Genomic DNA, 20,359 nt, shown 5'->3' on the forward strand with positions numbered 1-20,359 from the left:
TAAACTTACAGTTGACATGTAGAAAACAAAGATGGTGGTTCCTCTCTTTAAGAAGGGGAACCGGAGGGTATGTTCTAACTATCGTGGGATCACACTCCTCAGCCTTCCCGGTAAGGTCTATTCAGGTGTACTGGAGAGGAGGCTACGCCGGATAGTCCAACCTCGGATTCAGGAGGAACAGTGTGGTTTTCGTCCTGGTCGTGGAACTGTGGACCAGCTCTATACTCTCGGCAGGGTCCTTGAGGGTGCATGGGAGTTTGCCCAACCAGTCTACATGTGTTTTGTGGACTTGGAGAAGGCATTCGACCGTGTCCCTCGGGAAGTCCTGTGGGGAGTGCTCAGAGAGTATGGGGTATCGGACTGTCTGATTGTGGCAGTCCGCTCCCTGTATGATCAGTGCCAGAGCTTGGTCCGCATTGCCGGCAGTAAGTCGGACACGTTTCCAGTGAGGGTTGGACTCCGCCAAGGCTGCCCTTTGTCACCGATTCTGTTCATAACTTTCATGGACAGAATTTCTAGGCGCAGTCAAGGCGTTGAGGGGATCTGGTTTGGTGGCTGCAGGATTAGGTCACTGCTATTTGCAGATGATGTGGTCTAGCTCCGTCCTATCTTGTCGATTGCATTGTACCATATGTCCCGGCAAGAAATCTGCGTTCAAAGAACTCCGGCTTATTAGTGATTCCCAGAGCCCAAAAAAAGTCTGCGGGCTATAGAGCGTTTTCTATTCGGGCTCCAGTACTATGGAATGCCCTCCCGGTAACAATTAGAGATGCTACCTCAGTAGAAGCATTTAAGTCCCATCTTAAAACTCATTTGTATACTCTAGCCTTTAAATAGCCCCCCGTTAGACCAGTTGATCTGCCGTTTCTTTTCTTTTCTCCTCTGCTCCCCTTTTCCTTGAGGGGGGGGGGGGCACAGGTCCGGTGGCCATGGATGAAGTGCTGGCTGTCTAGAGTCGGGACCCGGGGTGGACCGCTCGCCTGTGCATCGGCAGGGAACATCTCTGCGCTGCTGACCCGTCTCCGCTCGGGATGGTGTCCTGCTGGCCCCACTATGGACTGGACTCTTACTATTATGTTGGATCCACTATGGACTGGACTCTCACAATATTATGTCAGACCCACTCGACATCCATTGCTTTCGGTCTCCCCTAGAGGGGGGGGGGTTACCCACATATGCGGTCCTCTCCAAGGTTTCTCATAGTCATTCACATCGACGTCCCACTGGGGTGAGTTTTTCCTTGCCCGTATGTGGGCTTTGTACCGAGGATGTCGTTGTGGCTTGTGCAGCCCTTTGAGACACTTGTGATTTAGGGCTATATAAATAAAGATTGATTGATTGATTGATTGACTGATGGCTTCATCTGGCCAGGATCTTCAGCTCTCACTGGATCGGTTCGCAGCCGAGTGTGAAGCGACTGGGATGAGAATCAGCACCTCCAAGTCCGAGTCCATGGTTCTCGCCCGGAAAAGGGTGGAGTGCCATCTCCGGGTTGGGGAGGAGATCTTGCCCCAAGTGGAGGAGTTCAAGTACCTCGGAGTCTTGTTCACGAGTGGGGGAAGAGTGGATCGTGAGATCGACAGGCGGATCGGTGCGGCGTCTTCAGTAATGTGGACCCTGTATCGATCCGTTGTGGTGAAGAAGGAGCTGAGCCGGAAGGCAAAGCTCTCAATTTACCGGTCGATCTACGTTCCCATCCTCACCTATGGTCATGAGCTTTGGGTTATGACCGAAAGGACAAGATCACGGGTACAAGCGGCCGAAATGAGTTTCCTCCGCCGGGTGGCGGGGCTCTCCCTTAGAGATAGGGTGAGAAGCTCTGAAATCCGGGGGGAGCTCAAAGTAAAGCCGCTGCTCCTCCACATGGAGAGGAGCCAGATGAGGTGGTTCGGGCATCTGGTCAGGATGCCACCCGAACGCCTCCCTAGGGAGGTGTTTAGGGCACGTCCCACCGGTAGGAGGCCGCGGGGAAGACCCAGGACACGTTGGGAAGACTATGTCTCCCGGCTGGCCTGGGAACGCCTCGGGATCCCCCGGGAGGAGCTGGACGAAGTGGCTGGGGAGAGGGAAGTCTGGGCTTCCCTGCTTAAGCTGCTGCCCCCGCGACCCGACCTCGGATAAGCGGAAGAAGATGGATGGATGGATGGATGGATGGTTTTGATCTGGGACGTCTGGTCACTTATAGCGTATAAGATTATTCTATTACTGTTAAGCAAACTATGTATAATAAAACACGCCAAAACATGTGTCTGTTATCATAGCTACACGTATGACAAAAAAAAGGGGGTGAAAATGAGTGGTATTCAGTGAGGTAAGATGAATTAAATGTTCATTGCTCCTGCCAAATGAATTGCACTGAGTGGAGCGGATCACCACTCCAAGATGGCGGCCCCGCGTCTCGTCAGCGCCAGTAGGCAGTAGCGCTCCATGCTGCGTCTACTTATAAGATGTCTATGGTTATAAGGTTAGCAGTGAGTTTGCAGCCTCACTCATTTAACTACACAGTTAGTGATGGGTCCGGCAACACCGATGCATCGGCGCATGCGTCGAGCTCATAGAGCAAAACACTGTGCCGCTTTTAGAAAGTCACGTGACCGATCATGAGCTGTTTTGGTCACGTGACCGATACGCCAACTGTGTCGCACTGACGCCTCCTCTGTGCCCTGTGAGCGGGTCTTTTCTACAGCCGGTGAAATAATAACTAAGAAGAGAAATCGTCTAAAATGTAATACGTCGGAAAAACTTTTTTTTTTTTTTTTTAATAAAAATGTGTAAAAAAATTTAATTAAAAAAATTCCCAGTCCACAATCATCCACAACACGTTCTCTTAGATTTCCATGTTATGATACATGTTCACATTATTTATTGACTGTATCTAAAAAAGATACAAATATGTTTTTATTTAAATGAAGATATGAAATAATCCTAAATGACTTGGTTTATATTATTGTATATACTAGGGCAGGGGTCACCAACGCGGTGCCCGCGGGCACCAGGTAGCCCGTAAGGACCAGATCAGTCGCCCGCTGGCCTGTTCTAAAAATAGCTCAAAGAGCAGCACTTACCAGTGAGCTGCCTCTATTTTTTTTAATTGTATTTATTTACTAGCAAGCTGGTCTCGCTTTGCTCGACATTTTAATTTCTAAAAGAGACAAAACTCAAATAGAATTTGAAAATCCAAGAAAATATTTTAAAGACTTGGTCTTCACTTGGAATAAGCGGTAGAAAATGGATGGATGGATGGGTCTTCACTTGTTTAAATAAATTCATTTATTTTTTACTTTGCTTCTTATTACTTTTAGAAATACAATTTTAGAGAAAAAAATACAACCTTAAAAATGATTTTAGGATTTTTAAACAAATATACCTTTTTACCTTTTAAATGTCTTCCTCTTCTTTCCTGACAATTTAAATCAATGTTCAAGTAAATTTATTTATTTTTTTATTGTAAAGAATAATAAATATTTTAGCTTCTGTTTTTTCGACGAAGAATATTTGTGAAATATTTCTTCAAACTTACTATGATTAAAATTCAAAAAGATTATTCTGGCAAATCTAGAAAATCTGGAGAATCAAATTTAAATCTTATTTCAAAGTATTTTGAATTTCTTTTAAAATTTTTGTTCTGGAAAATCTAGAAGAAATACTGATTCGTCTTTGTTAGAAATATAGCTTGGTCCAATTTGTTAAATATTCTAACAAAGTGCAGATTGGATTTTAACCAATTTAAAACATGTCATCAAAATGTATCTTAATCAGGAAAAATTACTAATGATGTTCCATAAAAATTGTTTTTTTATTTTTTCAAAAAGATTCAAATAAGCTAGTTTTTCTCTTCTTTTTGTCGGTTGAATTTTGAATTATAAAGAGTCGAAACTATGTTTCAACATTTTATTTTAAATTTTTTCTTGTTTTCTCCTCTTTTAAACCGTTCAATTAAGTGTTTTTTTCATCATTTATTCTCTACAAAAAAAACTTCCGTAAAAGGAAAAAAAAAATGTACGACGGAATGACAGACAGAAATACCCATTTTTTTATATATATAAATGTATTTATTTAGCTATTCTTGTTTAAATCACACTTACGTGTAACTTACAAATGACAATATATTTATTTATTTAAGTGTGTATCAAACTGGTAGCCCTTCGCATTAATCAGTACCCAAGAAGTAGTTTTTGCTTTCAAAAAGGTTGGTGACCCCTGTACTAGGGCATCAAATCAGTGTCAGTTGAGTCGGTCCATAGGTTGCCTGTAGGGATTTTTAATGTCCAGCAGATGTCAGTATTTAGTGACACAGTATCGACACAGTATCAATTAGTGATGGGTTGATGAGGCGTCATGAAGCGTTTCGACACATTGCAAAACTGTATTGATACTGTGTCGATACTGTGTCACTAAATACTGACATCTGCTGGACATTAAAAATCCCTACAGGCAACCTATGGACCGACTCAACTGACACTGATTTGATGCCCTAGTACAGGGGTCACCAACCTTTTTGAAACCAAAAACTACTTCTTGGGTACTGATTAATGCGAAGGGCTACCAGTTTGATACACACTTAAATAAATAAATATATTGTCATTTGTAAGTTACACGTAAGTGTGATTTAAACAAGAATAGCTAAATAAATACATTTATATATATATATAAAAAAATGGGTATTTCTGTCTGTCATTCCGTCATACATTTTTTTTTCCTTTTACGGAAGGTTTTTTGTAGAGAATAAATGATGAAAAAACACTTAATTGAACGGTTTAAAAGAGGAGAAAACACGAAAAAAATTAAAATAAAATTTTGAAACATAGTTTATCTTCAATTTCGACTCTTTAAAATTCAAAATTCAACCGACAAAAAGAAAAGAAAAACTAGCTAATTTGAATCTTTTTGAAAAAATTAAAAAAAGAATTTATGGAACATCATTAGTCATTTTTCCTGATTAAGATACATTTTAGAATTTTGATGACATGTTTTGAATTGGTTAAAATCCAATCTGCACTTTGTTAGAATATTTAACAAATTGGACCAAGCTATATTTCTAACAAAGACAAATCAGTATTTCTTCTAGATTTTCCAGAACAAAAATTTGAAAAGAAATTCAAAATACTTTGAAATAAGATTTAAATTTGATTCTACAGATTTTCTAGATTTGCCAGAATAATTTTTTTGAATTTTAATCATACTAAGTTTGAAGAAATATATTCTTCGTCGAAAAACCAGAAGCTAAAATATTCATTATTCTTTACAATAAAAAATAAATAAATTTACTTGAACATTGATTTAAATTGTCAGGAAAGAAGAGGAAGAAATTTAAAAGGTAAAAAGGTATATTTGTTTAAAAATCCTAAAATAATTCTTAAGGTTGTATTTTTTCTCTAAAATTGTATATCTAAAAGTAATAAGAAGCAAAGTAAAAAATAAATGAATTTATTTAAACAAGTGAAGACCCATCCATCCATCCATTTTCTACCATTTATTCCAAGTCTTTAAAATATTTTTTGGATTTTCAAATTCTATTTGAGTTTTGTCTCTTTTAGAATTAAAAATGTGGAGCAAAGCGAGACCAGCTTGCTAGTAAATAAGTACAATTTAAAAAATAGAGGCAGCTCACTGGTAAGTGCTGCTCTTTGAGCTACCTCAGTAGAAACATTTAAGTCCCATCTCAAAACTCATTTGTATACTCTAGCCTTTGAATAGCCCCCCTTTTTTAGACCAGTTGATCTGCCGTTTCTTTTCTTTTCTCCTCTGCTCCCCCCTATCCCTTGTGGAGGGGAAGACACACAGATCCGGTGGCCATGGATGGGGTGCTGGCTGTCCGGGGTCGGGACCCGGGGTGGACCGCTCGCCTGTATATCGGTTGGGAACATCTCTGCGCTGCTGACCCGTCTCCGCTCGGGATGGTTTCCTGCTGACCCCACTGTGGACTGGACTCTTACTATTATGCTGGATCCACTATGGACTGGACTCTCACAATATTATGTCAGACCCACTCGACATCCATTGCATTCGGTCTCCCTAGAGGGGGGGGGGGGTTACCCACATATGCGGTCCTCTCCAAGGTTTCTCATAGTCATTCACATCGACGTCCCACTGGGGTGAGTTTTTCCTTGCCCTTATGTGGGCTATACCGAGGATGTCGTTGTGGCTTGTGCAGCCCTTTGAGACACTTGTGATTTAGGGCTATATAAATAAACATTGATTGATTGATTGATTGATTTTTAGAACAGGCCAGCGGGCGACTGATCTGGTCCTTACGGGATACCTGGTGCCCGCGGGCACGGCGTTGGTGACCCCTGCCCTAGTATATACAATAATATAAACCAAGTCATCGTATTTCATTTAGGATTATTTCATATCTTCATTTTTTTGATTGATTGAATTATTTATTTCAAACCTGCACAGTACAACACACACTTTTTTTTTTTTTTTAAACATTTTGGCAGGGACATTTATGCAAGGCTTGAAAAGGGGTTGGATGAAGCAAATGCTTATAATATCCCAACCCCTCTCACTCATTCCACATTTAACATAAACAATATAATACAAGAACAATACTATACAAACAAAAACAAGAAAAGCTCCTGTACACTAACAATACAATAGTACCACTGTTACTATAAAACAAGACAAGACGAGACAAAACACACACACACACACACACACACACACACACACACACACACACACACACACATACACACACACACACACACACACACACACAGGCCCAAACACTCTCTGACCATACACCTCTCTCCCATGGCTCTGTGCTGAGGGCATCACTCTCTTTCCTCCTCGTACTTCTTCAGTACTTCTTTTTTAAACAGTCTTTTAAATGTAATCATGTTAGAACAGGTTTTTAACTCGTCCCCTAAGTTGTTCCACAGACTGACTCCACGCACTGAAATGCACATTGATTTTAAAGTTGTTCTAAATTTAGGCAAATATAATTTGTTGTTTCCTCTTAGACTGTAACCATGATGAGCATCTCTATCCTGGAATAGGTTTTGTATATTGGATGGTAGAGAGTTTTGGGATGCCCTAAACATAATTTGAGCAGTTTTAAAATTGATCACATGGTGCAGTTTAAGTTGCTTTAACTCCATGAATAGTGGATTTGAATGATGTAAGTAGTGAACATTGGACACAATCCTAATGGCCTTTTTCTGCAGAGTGACTAAAGGCTGTAGATGGGATTTATAACAATTTCCCCAGACTTCAACACAATAGTTTAGATATGACATAATAAATGAATGATACAATAAAAGCAGAGCATTGGTGTTCAATAAATGACATGATCTCCTCATCATTCCAACACATTTAGCAACTTTTGTCCTCAGGTAATTTATATGAGGCTTCCATGATATATTTTCATCTATTACCACTCCTAAAAATGAATTTTGTTGAACATATTCTATTGGTGTATCATCAATAACAATCCTGATGGGTATTTCACTTTTGCGATTGCTAAAGAGCATGATTTTGGTCTTCTTTAAATTGAGAGACAATTTGTTGGTATTAAACCAAGTTTTTAACTTGATCATCTCCTCAGTTACAGAGGCCAGAAGTTGCTTCAGGTCGTCACCTGCACATGTAATGGTTGTGTCGTCAGCAAAGAGGATGAACTTCAGCAGTGTTGATACTTTACATATTTCATTGATATACATTATAAATAGTGTGGATCCCAGTATCGACCCCTGGGGGACTCCACAGGTTATGTTCATGAGTGTAGATTGATGTTGGTCGATCTGAACAATCTGCTGTCTCTCATTCAAGTAGCTCTTCAGCCATTTCCCTGCCACTCCCCTTATGCCATAGTTTTCCAGTTTGTTTACCAAAATCTGGTGATCAATGGTATCGAAAGCCTTTTGCAGGTCAATAAAAATTCCTAAAACAAATTTGTTTTTCTCGATACCATTTAAATAAAAAATATATTTGTATCTTTTTTAGATACAGTCAATAAATAATGTGAACATGTATCATAACATGGAAATCTAAGAGAACGTGTTGTGGATCATTGTGGACTGGGAATTTTTTTAATTACATTTTTTTACACATTTTTATTTAAAAAAAAAAAAAAAAAAGTTTTCCCGACGTATTACATTTTAGACGATTTCTCTTCTTAGTTATTATTTCTCCGGCTGTAGAAAAGAGCCGCTCACAGGGCACAGAGGAGGCGTCAGTGCGACACAGTTGGCGTATCGGTCACGTGACCAAAACAGCTCATGGTCGGTCACGTGACTTTCTAAAACCGACACAGGGTTTCGCTCTATGAGCTCGACGCATGCGCCGATGCATCGGTGTTGCCGGACCCATCACCGGTATCAATACAGTTTTGCAATGTGTCGAAACGCTTCATGACGCCTCATCAACCCATCACTACTAAACAGCAAATAAAAGTCACGTTACTTAGCCATTAAACGTTTAGCTTACATTCAAAACGTACCCTTCTTTGTGCAACTTCAAATGTCCAACCAAGTTGGAAGTTGTTGCGTCTCCGTCTGCAATATTCCAACTGCACGTTTAGCATACTGCAATTCGGTTTTTTTGTCGACCAAGTCGTAGTTTTAATACCCGAACGAAACCAACTTTGGTATAAATCTTTCTCACTGGCAACGTTGTTGGACAACTCTTGTTCGGTGGTTGTCCTGCAATTTGATTGGATGAATGCTGCGTGGTGAAAACAACGTGGATCTAATTTGATTGGCTGTTGTGCTGAGAGCACACACGCTGACAAGCAGCTGACAAGCAACACACACGCTCATAGACACGCACACACACACACACACCTACAAAATGAAAGCTACGGAGCGCTGAATAACTTTTGAATCTTTGGGTTTTTGGGGAAAGTAGCAAAGTCATGTCAAGTGAAAAGGCTCAAGTCCAAGTGAAGTCACAAGTCCATCCATCCATCCATCTTCTTCCGCTTATCCGAGGTCGGGTCGCGGGGGCAGCAGCTTAAGCAGGGAAGCCCAGACTTCCCTCTCCGAAGGCATTCCCAGGCCAGCCGGGAGACATAGTCTTCCCAACGTGTCCTGGGTCTTCCCCGTGGCCTCCTACCGGTCGGACGGACGTGCCCGAAACACCTCCCGAGGGAGGCGTTCGGGTGGCATCCTGACCAGATGCCCGAACCACCTCATCTGGCTCCTCTCCATGTGGAGGAGCAGCGGCTTTACTTTGAGCTCCTCCCGGATGACAGAGCTTCTCACCCTATCTCTAAGGGAGAGCCCCGCCACCCGGCGGAGGAAACTCATTTCGGCCGCTTGTACCCGTGATCTTGTCCTTTCGGTCATGACCCAAAGCTCATGACCATAGGTGAGGATGGGAACGTAGATCGACCGGTAAATCGAGAGCTTTGCCTTCCGGCTCAGCTCCTTCTTCACCACAACGGATCGATACAGCGTCCGCATTACTGAAGATGCCGCACCGATCCGCCTGTCGATCTCACGATCCACTCTTCCCCCACTCGTGAACAAGACTCCGAGGTACTTGAACTCCTCCACTTGGGGCAAGATCTCCTCCCCAACCCGGAGATGGCACTTCACCCTTTTCCGGGAGAGAACCATGGACTCGGATTTGGAGGTGCTGATTCCCATCCCAGTCGCTTCACACTCGGCTGCGAACCGATCCAGCGAGAGCTGAAGATCTTGGCCAGAGGAAGCCATCAGGACCACATCATCTGCAAATAGCAGAGACCTAATCCTGCAGCCACCAAACCAGATCCCCTCAACGCCTTGACTGCGCCTAGAAATTCTGTCCATAAAAGTTATGAACAGAATCGGTGACAAAGGGCAGCCTTGGCGGAGTCCAACCCTCACTGGAAAAGTGTCCGACTTACTGCCGGCAATGCGGACCAAGCTCTGGCACTGATTATACAGGGAGCGAACTACCACAATAAGACAGTCCGTTACCCCATACTCTCTGAGCACTCCCCACAGGACTTCCCGAGGGACACGGTCGAATGCCTTCTCCAAGTCCACAAAACACATGTAGACTGGTTGGGCAAACTCCCATGCACCCTCAAGGACCCTGCCGAGAGTACAGAGCTGGTCCACAGTTCCACGACCAGGACGAAAACCACACTGTTCCTCCTGAATCCGAGGTTCGACTATCCGGCGTAGCCTCCTCTCCAGTACACCTGAATAGACCTTACCGGGAAGGCTGAGGAGTGTGATCCCACGATAGTTAGAACACACCCTCCGGTTCCCCTTCTTAAAGAGAGGAACCACCACCCTGGTCTGCCAATCCAGAGGTACCGCCCCCGATGTCCACGCGATGCTGCAGAGTCTTGTCAACCAAGACAGCCCCACAGCATCCAGAGCCTTAAGGAACTCCGGGCGGATCTCATCTACCCCTGGGGCCTTGCCACCGAGGAGCTTTTTAACTACCTCAGCAACCTCAGCCCCAGAAATAGGAGAGCCCACCACAGACTCCCCAGGCACTGCTTCCTCATAGGAAGACGTGTTGGTGGGATTGAGGAGGTCTTCGAAGTATTCCCTCCACCGATCCACAACATCTGCAGTCGAGGTCAGCAGAACACCATCCTCACCATACACGGTGTTGATAGTGCACTGCTTCCCCTTCCTGAGGCGGCGGATGGTGGTCCAGAATTGCTTCGAAGCCGTCCGGAAGTCGTTTTCCATGTCACATGTCACAAGTCATTGATGTTAAAGTCTAAGTCCAGTTTAAGTCTCTTTGCATTTTGTCAAGTCCAGTCTAAAGTCATCAAATTCATGACTCCAGTCTGACTCCAGTCCAAGTCATGTGACTCGAGTCCACACCTCTGTATTTCACTGATGCTAGTAATATACGGCAAAACTTTTTATCAAAAAAACCAAACCCTAAAACTCAAAATTGCGCTCTAGCGCCCCCTAGAAAAAAAAACAAACTAGACTGCCTGTAACTCTCACTAGGAAGGTCGAAGAGACATGAAACAAAAACCTTTATGTAGGTCTGACTTAGACCTATCTTTCATAATAGTACATTCTTGGGCTAAAATCAACAGGAAGTTGGCAATTCCCCCTTCAAGACAAAAAAGTACTAAAAACAGTCACTTTTGCCTCTTTGAGCTCTAATTTGACCCTCTTAACATGCTTCAAAACTCACCAAACTGAACACACACATCAGGACTAGCAGAAATTGCGATCTAATAAAAAAAACCTAACCCCAAATTTAAAAATTGCGCTCTAGAGCAATTTTTTTATAAAACGGAGAAAAAACTGCTCCTCGGAAGAAAAAAATGACTAAACTGCCTGATCGGAGAGACATGAAACAAAAACCTCAATGTAGGTCTCACTTAGACCTACATTTCATAAATTGACAACCCCCAGCAAAAATCAACAGGAAGTTTGCTATTCCCCCTTCAAAACAACGTTTTTGTAAAAACCGGTCACCTTCCCTCAAAATCTATCTCCTCTGAGCGCGTTTGTCGTTTAGGCTTCAAACTAACACAGGAGAGAGATTGAGCCCTTGTGTATAAAAGTATAGAACAGCTTTTGACATTTATTTGATAATACCACCTTAACATTTGACAACCAAACAATTACACAAAGCGACTCAGTAAAGAATCTGGGTATTATCTTCCACCCAACTCTCTCCTTTGAGTCACACATTAAGAGTGTTACTAAAACGGCCTTCTTTCATCTCCGTAATGTCGCTAAAATTCGTTCCATTTTGTCCACTAGCGACGCTGAGATCATTATTCATGCGTTCGTTACGTCTCGTCTCGATTACTGTAACCTATTATTTTGGGGTCTCCCTATGTCTAGCATTAAAAGATTACAGTTGGTACAAAATGCGGCTGCTAGACTTTTGACAAGAACAAGAAAGTTTGATCATATTACGCCTATACTGTATATACCTTTATATACATATATACATATATATATATACCTATACTGGCTCACCTGCACTGGCTTCCTGTGCACTTAAGATGCGACTTTAAGGTTTTACTACTTACGTATAAAATACTACACGGTCTAGCTCCAGCCTATCTTACCGATTGTATTGTACCATATGTCCCGGCAAGAAATCTGCGTTCAAAGAACTCCGGCTTATTAGTGATTCCCAGAGCCCAAAAAAAGTCTGCGGGCTATAGAGCGTTTTCTATTGGGGCTCCAGCACTATGGAATGCCCTCCCGGTAACAGTTAGAGATGCTACCTCAGTAGAAGCATTTAAGTCCCATCTCAAAACTCATTTGTATACTCTAGCCTTTGAATAGCCCCCCTTTTTTAGACCAGTTGATCTGCCGTTTCTTTTCTTTTCTCCTCTGCTCCCCCCTATCCCTTGTGGAGGGGAAGACACACAGATCCGGTGGCCATGGATGGGGTGCTGGCTGTCCGGGGTCGGGACCCGGGGTGGACCGCTCGCCTGTATATTGATTGGGAACATCTCTGCGCTGCTGACCCGTCTCCGCTCGGGATGGTTTCCTGCTGACCCCACTGTGGACTGGACTCTTACTGTTATGCTGGATCCACTATGGACTGGACTCTCACAATATTATGTTACACCCACTCGACATCCATTGCATTCGGTCTCCCTAGAGGGGGGGGGGGTTACCCACATATGCGGTCCTCTCCAAGGTTTCTCATAGTCATTCACATCGACGTCCCACTGGGGTGAGTTTTTCCTTGCCCTTATGTGGGCTATACCGAGGATGTCGTTGTGGCTTGTGCAGCCCTTTGAGACACTTGTGATTTAGGGCTATATAAATAAACATTGATTGATTAATACCTGCTCTGGTTTTGATTTTATGACCCTTCAAAGACCCGCTGCACTGATGCTGCTGCGCTGCTGTTTTTTTAAGTTGGCTGCTCAATAGCAGGAAGCACCAACGTGCCCACACAATGCAGACAAGGTAGGTACACTACACAAAAGTATTGGGACAATTCGGACTAAAAGTAGACAAAAGTATTGGGACACTTATGATGAAAACTGAACAAAACTATTGGGACACTTAGGACTAGCACCTGCCAAATACGCGGGCCCGACCAATGCTGCTTGCAGCTTTAATGTAAGCATGTTATTGTCAGCACAGTACTGTTAGCATCACAGCTATTTTCCAGCTCATTTCATTTTGCTCAACGTTCTTGGTACTTAATTGACGGTATCTGGCCCAGTGTACTAATTGTTTTTATTTAGTATGCGTTTGTGTGTGTGCGTGCGCCTGTGTGTGTGTGTGTGTGTGTGTGTGTGTGTGTGTGCGTGTGTGCGTGTGTGTGTGTGTGTACCAGATATAAGGAGAGGGTTGTGGTAGTGGACTTCAAGACGAAGGAACCTAGAGGAAGCAGGTCCCCCGATAGGAAGTCCAGCATCAGGTGGGTAGTAGAATGCCTGTTAGCACATAAACATGAAGATAAACATCAACTGATATACGTTGATCAAAACAACAACAAAAAAGAGAGGAATAAGCAAGTTCTTTGTAAAAAGAAAGATGATTTTAGACTTACAGTGTACAGGTAAAAGCCAGTAAATTAGAATATTTTGAAAAACTTGATTTATTTCAGTAATTGCATTCAAAAGGTGTAACTTGTACATTATATTTATTCATTGCACACAGACTGATGCATTCAAATGTTTATTTCATTTAATTTTGATGATTTGAAGTGGCAACAAATGAAAATCCAAAATTCCGTGTGTCACAAAATTAGAATATTACTTAAGGCTAATACAAAAAAGGGATTTTTAGAAATGTTGGCCAACTGAAAAGTATGAAAATGAAAAATATGAGCATGTACAATACTCAATACTTGGTTGGAGCTCCTTTTGCCTCAATTACTGCGTTAATGCGGCGTGGCATGGAGTCGAAGAGTTTCTGGCACTGCTCAGGTGTTATGAGAGCCCAGGTTGCTCTGATAGTGGCCTTCAACTCTTCTGCGTTTTTGGGTCTGGCATTCTGCATCTTCCTTTTCACAATACCCCACAGATTTTCTATGGGGCTAAGGTCAGGGGAGTTGGCGGGCCAATTTAGAACAGAAATACCATGGTCCGTAAACCAGGCACGGGTAGATTTTGCGCTGTGTGCAGGCGCCAAGTCCTGTTGGAACTTGAAATCTCCATCTCCATAGAGCAGGTCAGCAGCAGGAAGCATGAAGTGCTCTAAAACTTGCTGGTAGACGGCTGCGTTGACCCTGGATCTCAGGAAACAGAGTGGACCGACACCAGCAGATGACATGGCACCCCAAACCATCACTGATGGTGGAAACTTTACACTAGACTTCAGGCAACGTGGATCCTGTGCCTCTCCTGTCTTCCTCCAGACTCTGGGACCTCGATTTCCAAAGGAAATGCAAAATTTGCTTTCGTCAGAAAACATGACTTTGGACCACTCAGCAGCAGTCCAGCTCTTTTTTTCCTTAGCCCAGGTGAGACGCTTTGCGCGCTGTTTCTTGGTCAACAGTGGCTTGACAGGAGGTATGCGGCAGTTGAAACCCATGTCTTTCAAGCGTCTCTTGGTGGTGGATCTTGAAGCACTGACTCCAGCAGCTGTCCACTCCTTCTGAATCTCCCCCACATTTTTGAATGGGCTTTTTTTCACAATCTTGACCAGGGCGCGGTGATCCCTATCGCTTGTACACTTTTTCTGACCACAGTTTTTCCTTCCCTTTGCCTCTCCATTAATGTGTTTGGACACAGAGCTCTGAGAACAGCCAGCCTCTTCAGCAATAACCTTTTGTGTCTTTTTCCCTCCTTGTGCAATGTGTCGATGGTTGCCTTTTGGACAGCTGTCAAATCTGAAGTCTTCCCCATGTTTGTGTAGGCTTCAGAACTGGACTGAGAGACCATTTAAAGCCCTTTGCAGGTGTTTTGAGTTAATCAGCTGATTAGTTTGTGGCACCAGGTGTCTTCAAAATGTAACCCTTACACAATATTCTAATTTTGTGACACATGGAATTTTGGATTTTCATTTGTTGCCACTTCAAATCATCAAAATTAAATGAAATAAACATTTGAATGCATCAGTCTGTGTGCAATGAATAAATATAATGTACAAGTTACACCTTTTGAATGCAATTACTGAAATAAATCAAGTTTTTCAAAATATTCTAATTTACTGGCTTTTACCTGTATATCTGTCAATTGACCACTTTTATTTTGACAGTGAAATGATTTACTTGACTTTGTATAGAGTGTTGACACAACATTCTTTCATCACATCTTGATATTATTGTTATTATTAGGGACCGCAATGTCCCTTTGGGACAGAGGACCCTATTGTAATTGTAAGGTTTTATTATTATTATTATTATACCGGCCGCCTCTTTGAGCTGTAATTTGACCCCCTTAACATGCTTCAAAACTCACCAAATTTGACACACACATCAGGACTGGCGAAAATTGCAATCTAATCAAAAAACCAAACCCCAAAACTCAAAATTGCGCTAAACACAGACAAAACTGTCTGTAACTTCCAGTAGGAATGTCGTAGAGACATGAAACAAAAACCTCTATGTAGGTCTCACTTAGACCTAGATTTCATACACTGACATCTTTCATCAAAAATCAACAGGAAGTTGGCAATTCCCCTTTCAAAACAAAAAAGTTCCTAAAAACAGTCACTTTTGCCTTTTTGAGCTGTAATTTGACCCCCTTAACATGCTTCAAAACTCACCAAACTGGACACACACATCAGGACTGGCGGTAATTGCGATCTAATAAAAAAAAAAAAAAAGCAAACCCCAAAACTCAAAATTGCGCTCTAGCGTCCCCTAGGAATAAAACAGACAAAGCTGCTCTTGGAAGAAAACAGACAAAACTGCCTGTAACTTCCAGTAGAAATGTCGTAGAGACATGAAACAAAAACCTCTACGTAGGTCTCCCTTAGACCTACATTTCATTCATTGAGAACCCCCAGCAAAAATCAACAGGAAGTTTGCAATTCCCCCTTCAAAATAAAAGTTGGGTTAAAAACAGTCACCTTTTTTTAAACATTATCTCCTCGTTTGTCGTGTCGGCTTCAAACTAGCACAGGAGAGAGATTGTACCCTTCTGATTAAAAGTTGACGAAAGAGTTTTAATTACTGCTCCGGTTTGGATTTTATGTGCCGTCAAAGTCGGTCCCGTCCATCGCTGCTTGCAGCTTTAATTATTATTATATCACCATTTTGACAGTGAAAATTGGTCTGCAGAGTTTTTGATTTTCAGTGTGAAAAGCTGTCAAATATATTGTAGACAATATACAAAACAGAATCATCCATCCATCCATCCATCTTCTTCCGCTTATCCGAGGTGGGGTCGCGGGGGCAGCAGCCTAAGCAGGGAAGCCCAGACTTCCCTCTCCAAAACATAAACACTTGTTTATTATCCCATCTGCTGAAAGTAGTTCATATATTAATAGTTAATAATAGTTAAGTCAATATGTTAAGAATAGGCATGTTAATATGTTAATGATAGTTATGTTAATAGTTGTGTTAATATGTTAATAATAGTTATGTTAATACATTAATAATAGCTTTTTTAATATGTTAATAATAGTTATGGTAATAATAAACATGTTAATGGTAGTTATGTTAATATGTTAATGATAGTAATGTTGATATGTTAATAGTTATGTTAATTTGTTAAGAATAGTTATGCTAATGTTAATTATAGGTATGTTAATATGTTATTAATAGTTATGCTAATATGCTATTAATAGTTATGTTAATATGTTAATAGTTGTGTTAATATGTTAATAGTTATGTTAATATATTAATTATAGTTATGTAAATATGTTAATAATAGTTATTTTAATACGTTAATGCTAGCCATGTTAATATGTTAATAATAGTTATGTTAATAATAGTTATGTTAATATGTTAATGATAGTTATGTTAATATGTTAATAATAGTTATGTTAATATGTTAATAATAGTCATGTTAATATGTTAATAATAGTTATTTTAATATGTTAATGCTAGTCATGTTACTATGTTATTAATAGTTATGTTAATATGTTAATGCTAGTCATGTTAATATGTTAATACTAGTTATGTTAATATGTTAATAATAGTTATGTTAATATGTTAATGATAGTTATGTTAATATGTTACAATGTTAATACTAGTTATGTTAATATGTTAATAATAGTTATGTTAATATGTTAATGATAGTTATGTTAATATGTTAAAATGTTAATAATAGTTATGTTAATATGTTAATAATAGTCATGTTAATATGTTAATAATAGTTATTTTAATATGTTAATGCTAGTCATGTTACTATGTTATTAATAGTTATGTTAATATGTTAATGCTAGTTATGTTAATATGTTAATAATAGTTATGTTAATATGTTAATGATAGTTATGTTAATATGTTAAAATGTTAATAATAGTTATGTTAATATGTTAATAATAGTCATGTTAATATGTTAATAATAGTTATTTTAATATGTTAATGCTAGTCATGTTACTATGTTATTAATAGTTATGTTAATATGTTAATGCTAGTCATGTTAATATGTTAATGCTAGTCATGTTACTATGTTATTAATAGTTATGTTAATATGTTAATGCTAGTCATGTTAATATGTTAATACTAGTTATGTTAATATGTTTATAATAGTTATGTTAATATGTTAATGCTAGTCATGTTAATATGTTAATAATAGTTATGTTAATATGTTAATGCTAGTTATGTTAATATGTTAATAATAGTTATGTTAATAATAGTTATGTTGATATGTTAATGATAGTTATGTTAATATGTTAAAATGTTAATAATAGTTATGTTAATATGTTAATAATAGTCATGTTAATATGTTAATAATAGTTATTTTAATATGTTAATGCTAGTCATGTTACTATGTTATTAATAGTTATGTTAATATGTTAATGCTAGTCATGTTAATACTAGTTATGTTAATATGTTAATAATAGTTATGTTAATATGTTAATGATAGTTATGTTAATATGTTAGTTATAGTTATGTTAATATGTTAATAATAGTCATGTTAATATGTTAATGATAGTTATGTTAATATGTTAATAATAGTTATGTTAATATGGTAATGATAGTTATGTTAATAAGTTACAATGTTAATAATAGTTATGTTAATATGTTAATAATAGTCATGTTAATATGTTAATAATAGTTAAGTTGATATGTTAATAATAGTTATGTTAATATGTTAATGATAGTTATGTTAATATGCTAGTTATAGTTATGTTAATATATTAATGATAGTTATGTTAATATGTTAATGATAGTTATGTTACTATGTTAATGATACTTATGTTAATATGATAATAGTTATGTTAATATATTAATGATAGTTATGTCAATATGTTGATGAAAGTTATGTTACTATGTTAATAATACTTATGTTAATATGATAATAGTTAGGTTAATATATTAATGATAGTTATGTCAATATGTTAATGATAGTTATGTTACTATGTTAATAATAGCTATGTTAATATGTTAATACTAGTTATGTTATTATGATAATAATTGTTATGTCAATATGTCCACAATAGTTATGTTAATAACTAACCAACACATACATATGTAAATACATCATGGGATACAATTGTAAACAATAAAATATATGTGGAATATAATTGTCAGAGGTGGGTAGTAACGCGCTACATTTACTCCGTTACATCTACTTGAGTAACTTTTGGGATAAATTGTACTTCTAAGAGTAGTTTTAATGCAACATACTTTTACTTTTACTTGAGTATATTTATAGAGAAGAAACGCTACGTTTACTTCGCTCTATTTATCTACATTCAGCTATTGATTTTTTATCCATCTGTTAATGCACGCTTTGTTTGTTTTGCTTTGTCAGACAGACCTTCAAAGTAGGATCTATCGCATGCCTCCGTTTCACCAATCAAATGCAGTCACTGGTGACCTTTGACTCCATTTCACCAATCAAACAGAGCCAGGCGGTCACATGATTAACAAGCTTAAGCTTACATGAACTCAACGTCAAATTTGAGGACGCACGTGGCGGTAAGTAACCTTAGTAGATATTTTGGCTGTCACCGTAGGCTGATGTTAGCTTCCCTGCTATGAATCACTGTCAAATGTACATCGTGTGGGTATAATTTATTAACGCACTGCAGCCTCACACACACACACACACACACACACACACACACACACACACACACACACACACACACACACACACACACACACACACACACACACACACACACACACACACACACACACACACACACACACACACACACACACATGCATGCATAGAAACACCAATCAGTGTGTTCCGAGGTGCAGTCCACACCTATCAGTTTATGGTTTGCGTAAAGGCTAACTTGTTATTTTCCTTTGTAATCTTTGCCTACTGAGCCTATGGTGCTGTTAAGTTATTGTGGCTCAATTTGCCTTTATTTTTTTATGTTAATGTATTATTATTTAATATATATTATTGTTTTAGTTGCTTAAGAGATATTCCTGGCTCTGAAGTTGCTCATTGCTATTTTTATGGTTTTTGTGCATTATTTGTTGCCGTCATCATTAAACGAACAGGTTACTCATCAGTTACTCAGTACTTGAGTAGTTTTTTCACAACATACTTTTTACTTTTACTCAAGTAAATATTTGGGTGACTACTCCTTACTTTTACTTGAGTAATACATCTCTAAAGTAACAGTACTCTTACTTGAGTACAATTTCTGGCTACTCTACCCACCTCTGATAATTGTACACAATAAAATACATCATGGGATATAATTGTATACAATAAAATACATCATGGGATATAATTGTACACAATAAAATAGATCATGGGATATAATTGTACACAATAAAATACATCATGGGATATAATTGTACACAATAAAATACATCATGGGATATAATTGTACACAATAAAATACATCATGGGATATAATTGTATACAATAAAATACATCATGGGATATAATTGTACACAATAAAATACATCATGGGATATAATTGTACACAATAAAATAGATCATGGGATATAATTGTACACAATAAAATACATCATGGGATATAATTGTATACAATAAAATACATCATGGGATATAATTGTACACAATAAAATACATCATGGGATATAATTGTACACAATAAAATACATCATGGGATATAATTGTATACAATAAAATACATCATGGGATATAATTGTACACAATAAAATACATCATGGGATATAATTGTACACAATAAAATAGATCATGGGATATAATTGTACACAATAAAATACATCATGGGATATAATTGTATACAATAAAATACATCATGGGATATAATTGTACACAATAAAATACATCATGGGATATAATTGTACACAATAAAATACATCATGGGATATAATTGTACACAATAAAATAGATCATGGGATATAATTGTACACAATAAAATACATCATGGGATATAAT

General features: G+C 38.9%; 1 protein-coding gene across 1 annotated transcript in view; it reads right to left on the reverse strand.

Annotated features, from left to right (window-relative positions):
• dbh (dopamine beta-hydroxylase (dopamine beta-monooxygenase)) overlaps positions 1-20,359 on the reverse strand; it is a 75,085-nt gene that overhangs the window by 30,741 nt on the left and 23,985 nt on the right. The window contains exon 5 of the mRNA XM_061931886.2: positions 13,231-13,333. Within this exon, the coding sequence (XP_061787870.1) occupies positions 13,231-13,333 (103 nt within the window). The remainder of the gene's footprint in view (positions 1-13,230; positions 13,334-20,359) is intronic.

Source organism: Nerophis lumbriciformis, linkage group LG39, assembly GCF_033978685.3.
Source record: "Nerophis lumbriciformis linkage group LG39, RoL_Nlum_v2.1, whole genome shotgun sequence".
Classification (NCBI taxonomy): Eukaryota; Metazoa; Chordata; class Actinopteri; order Syngnathiformes; family Syngnathidae; genus Nerophis; species Nerophis lumbriciformis.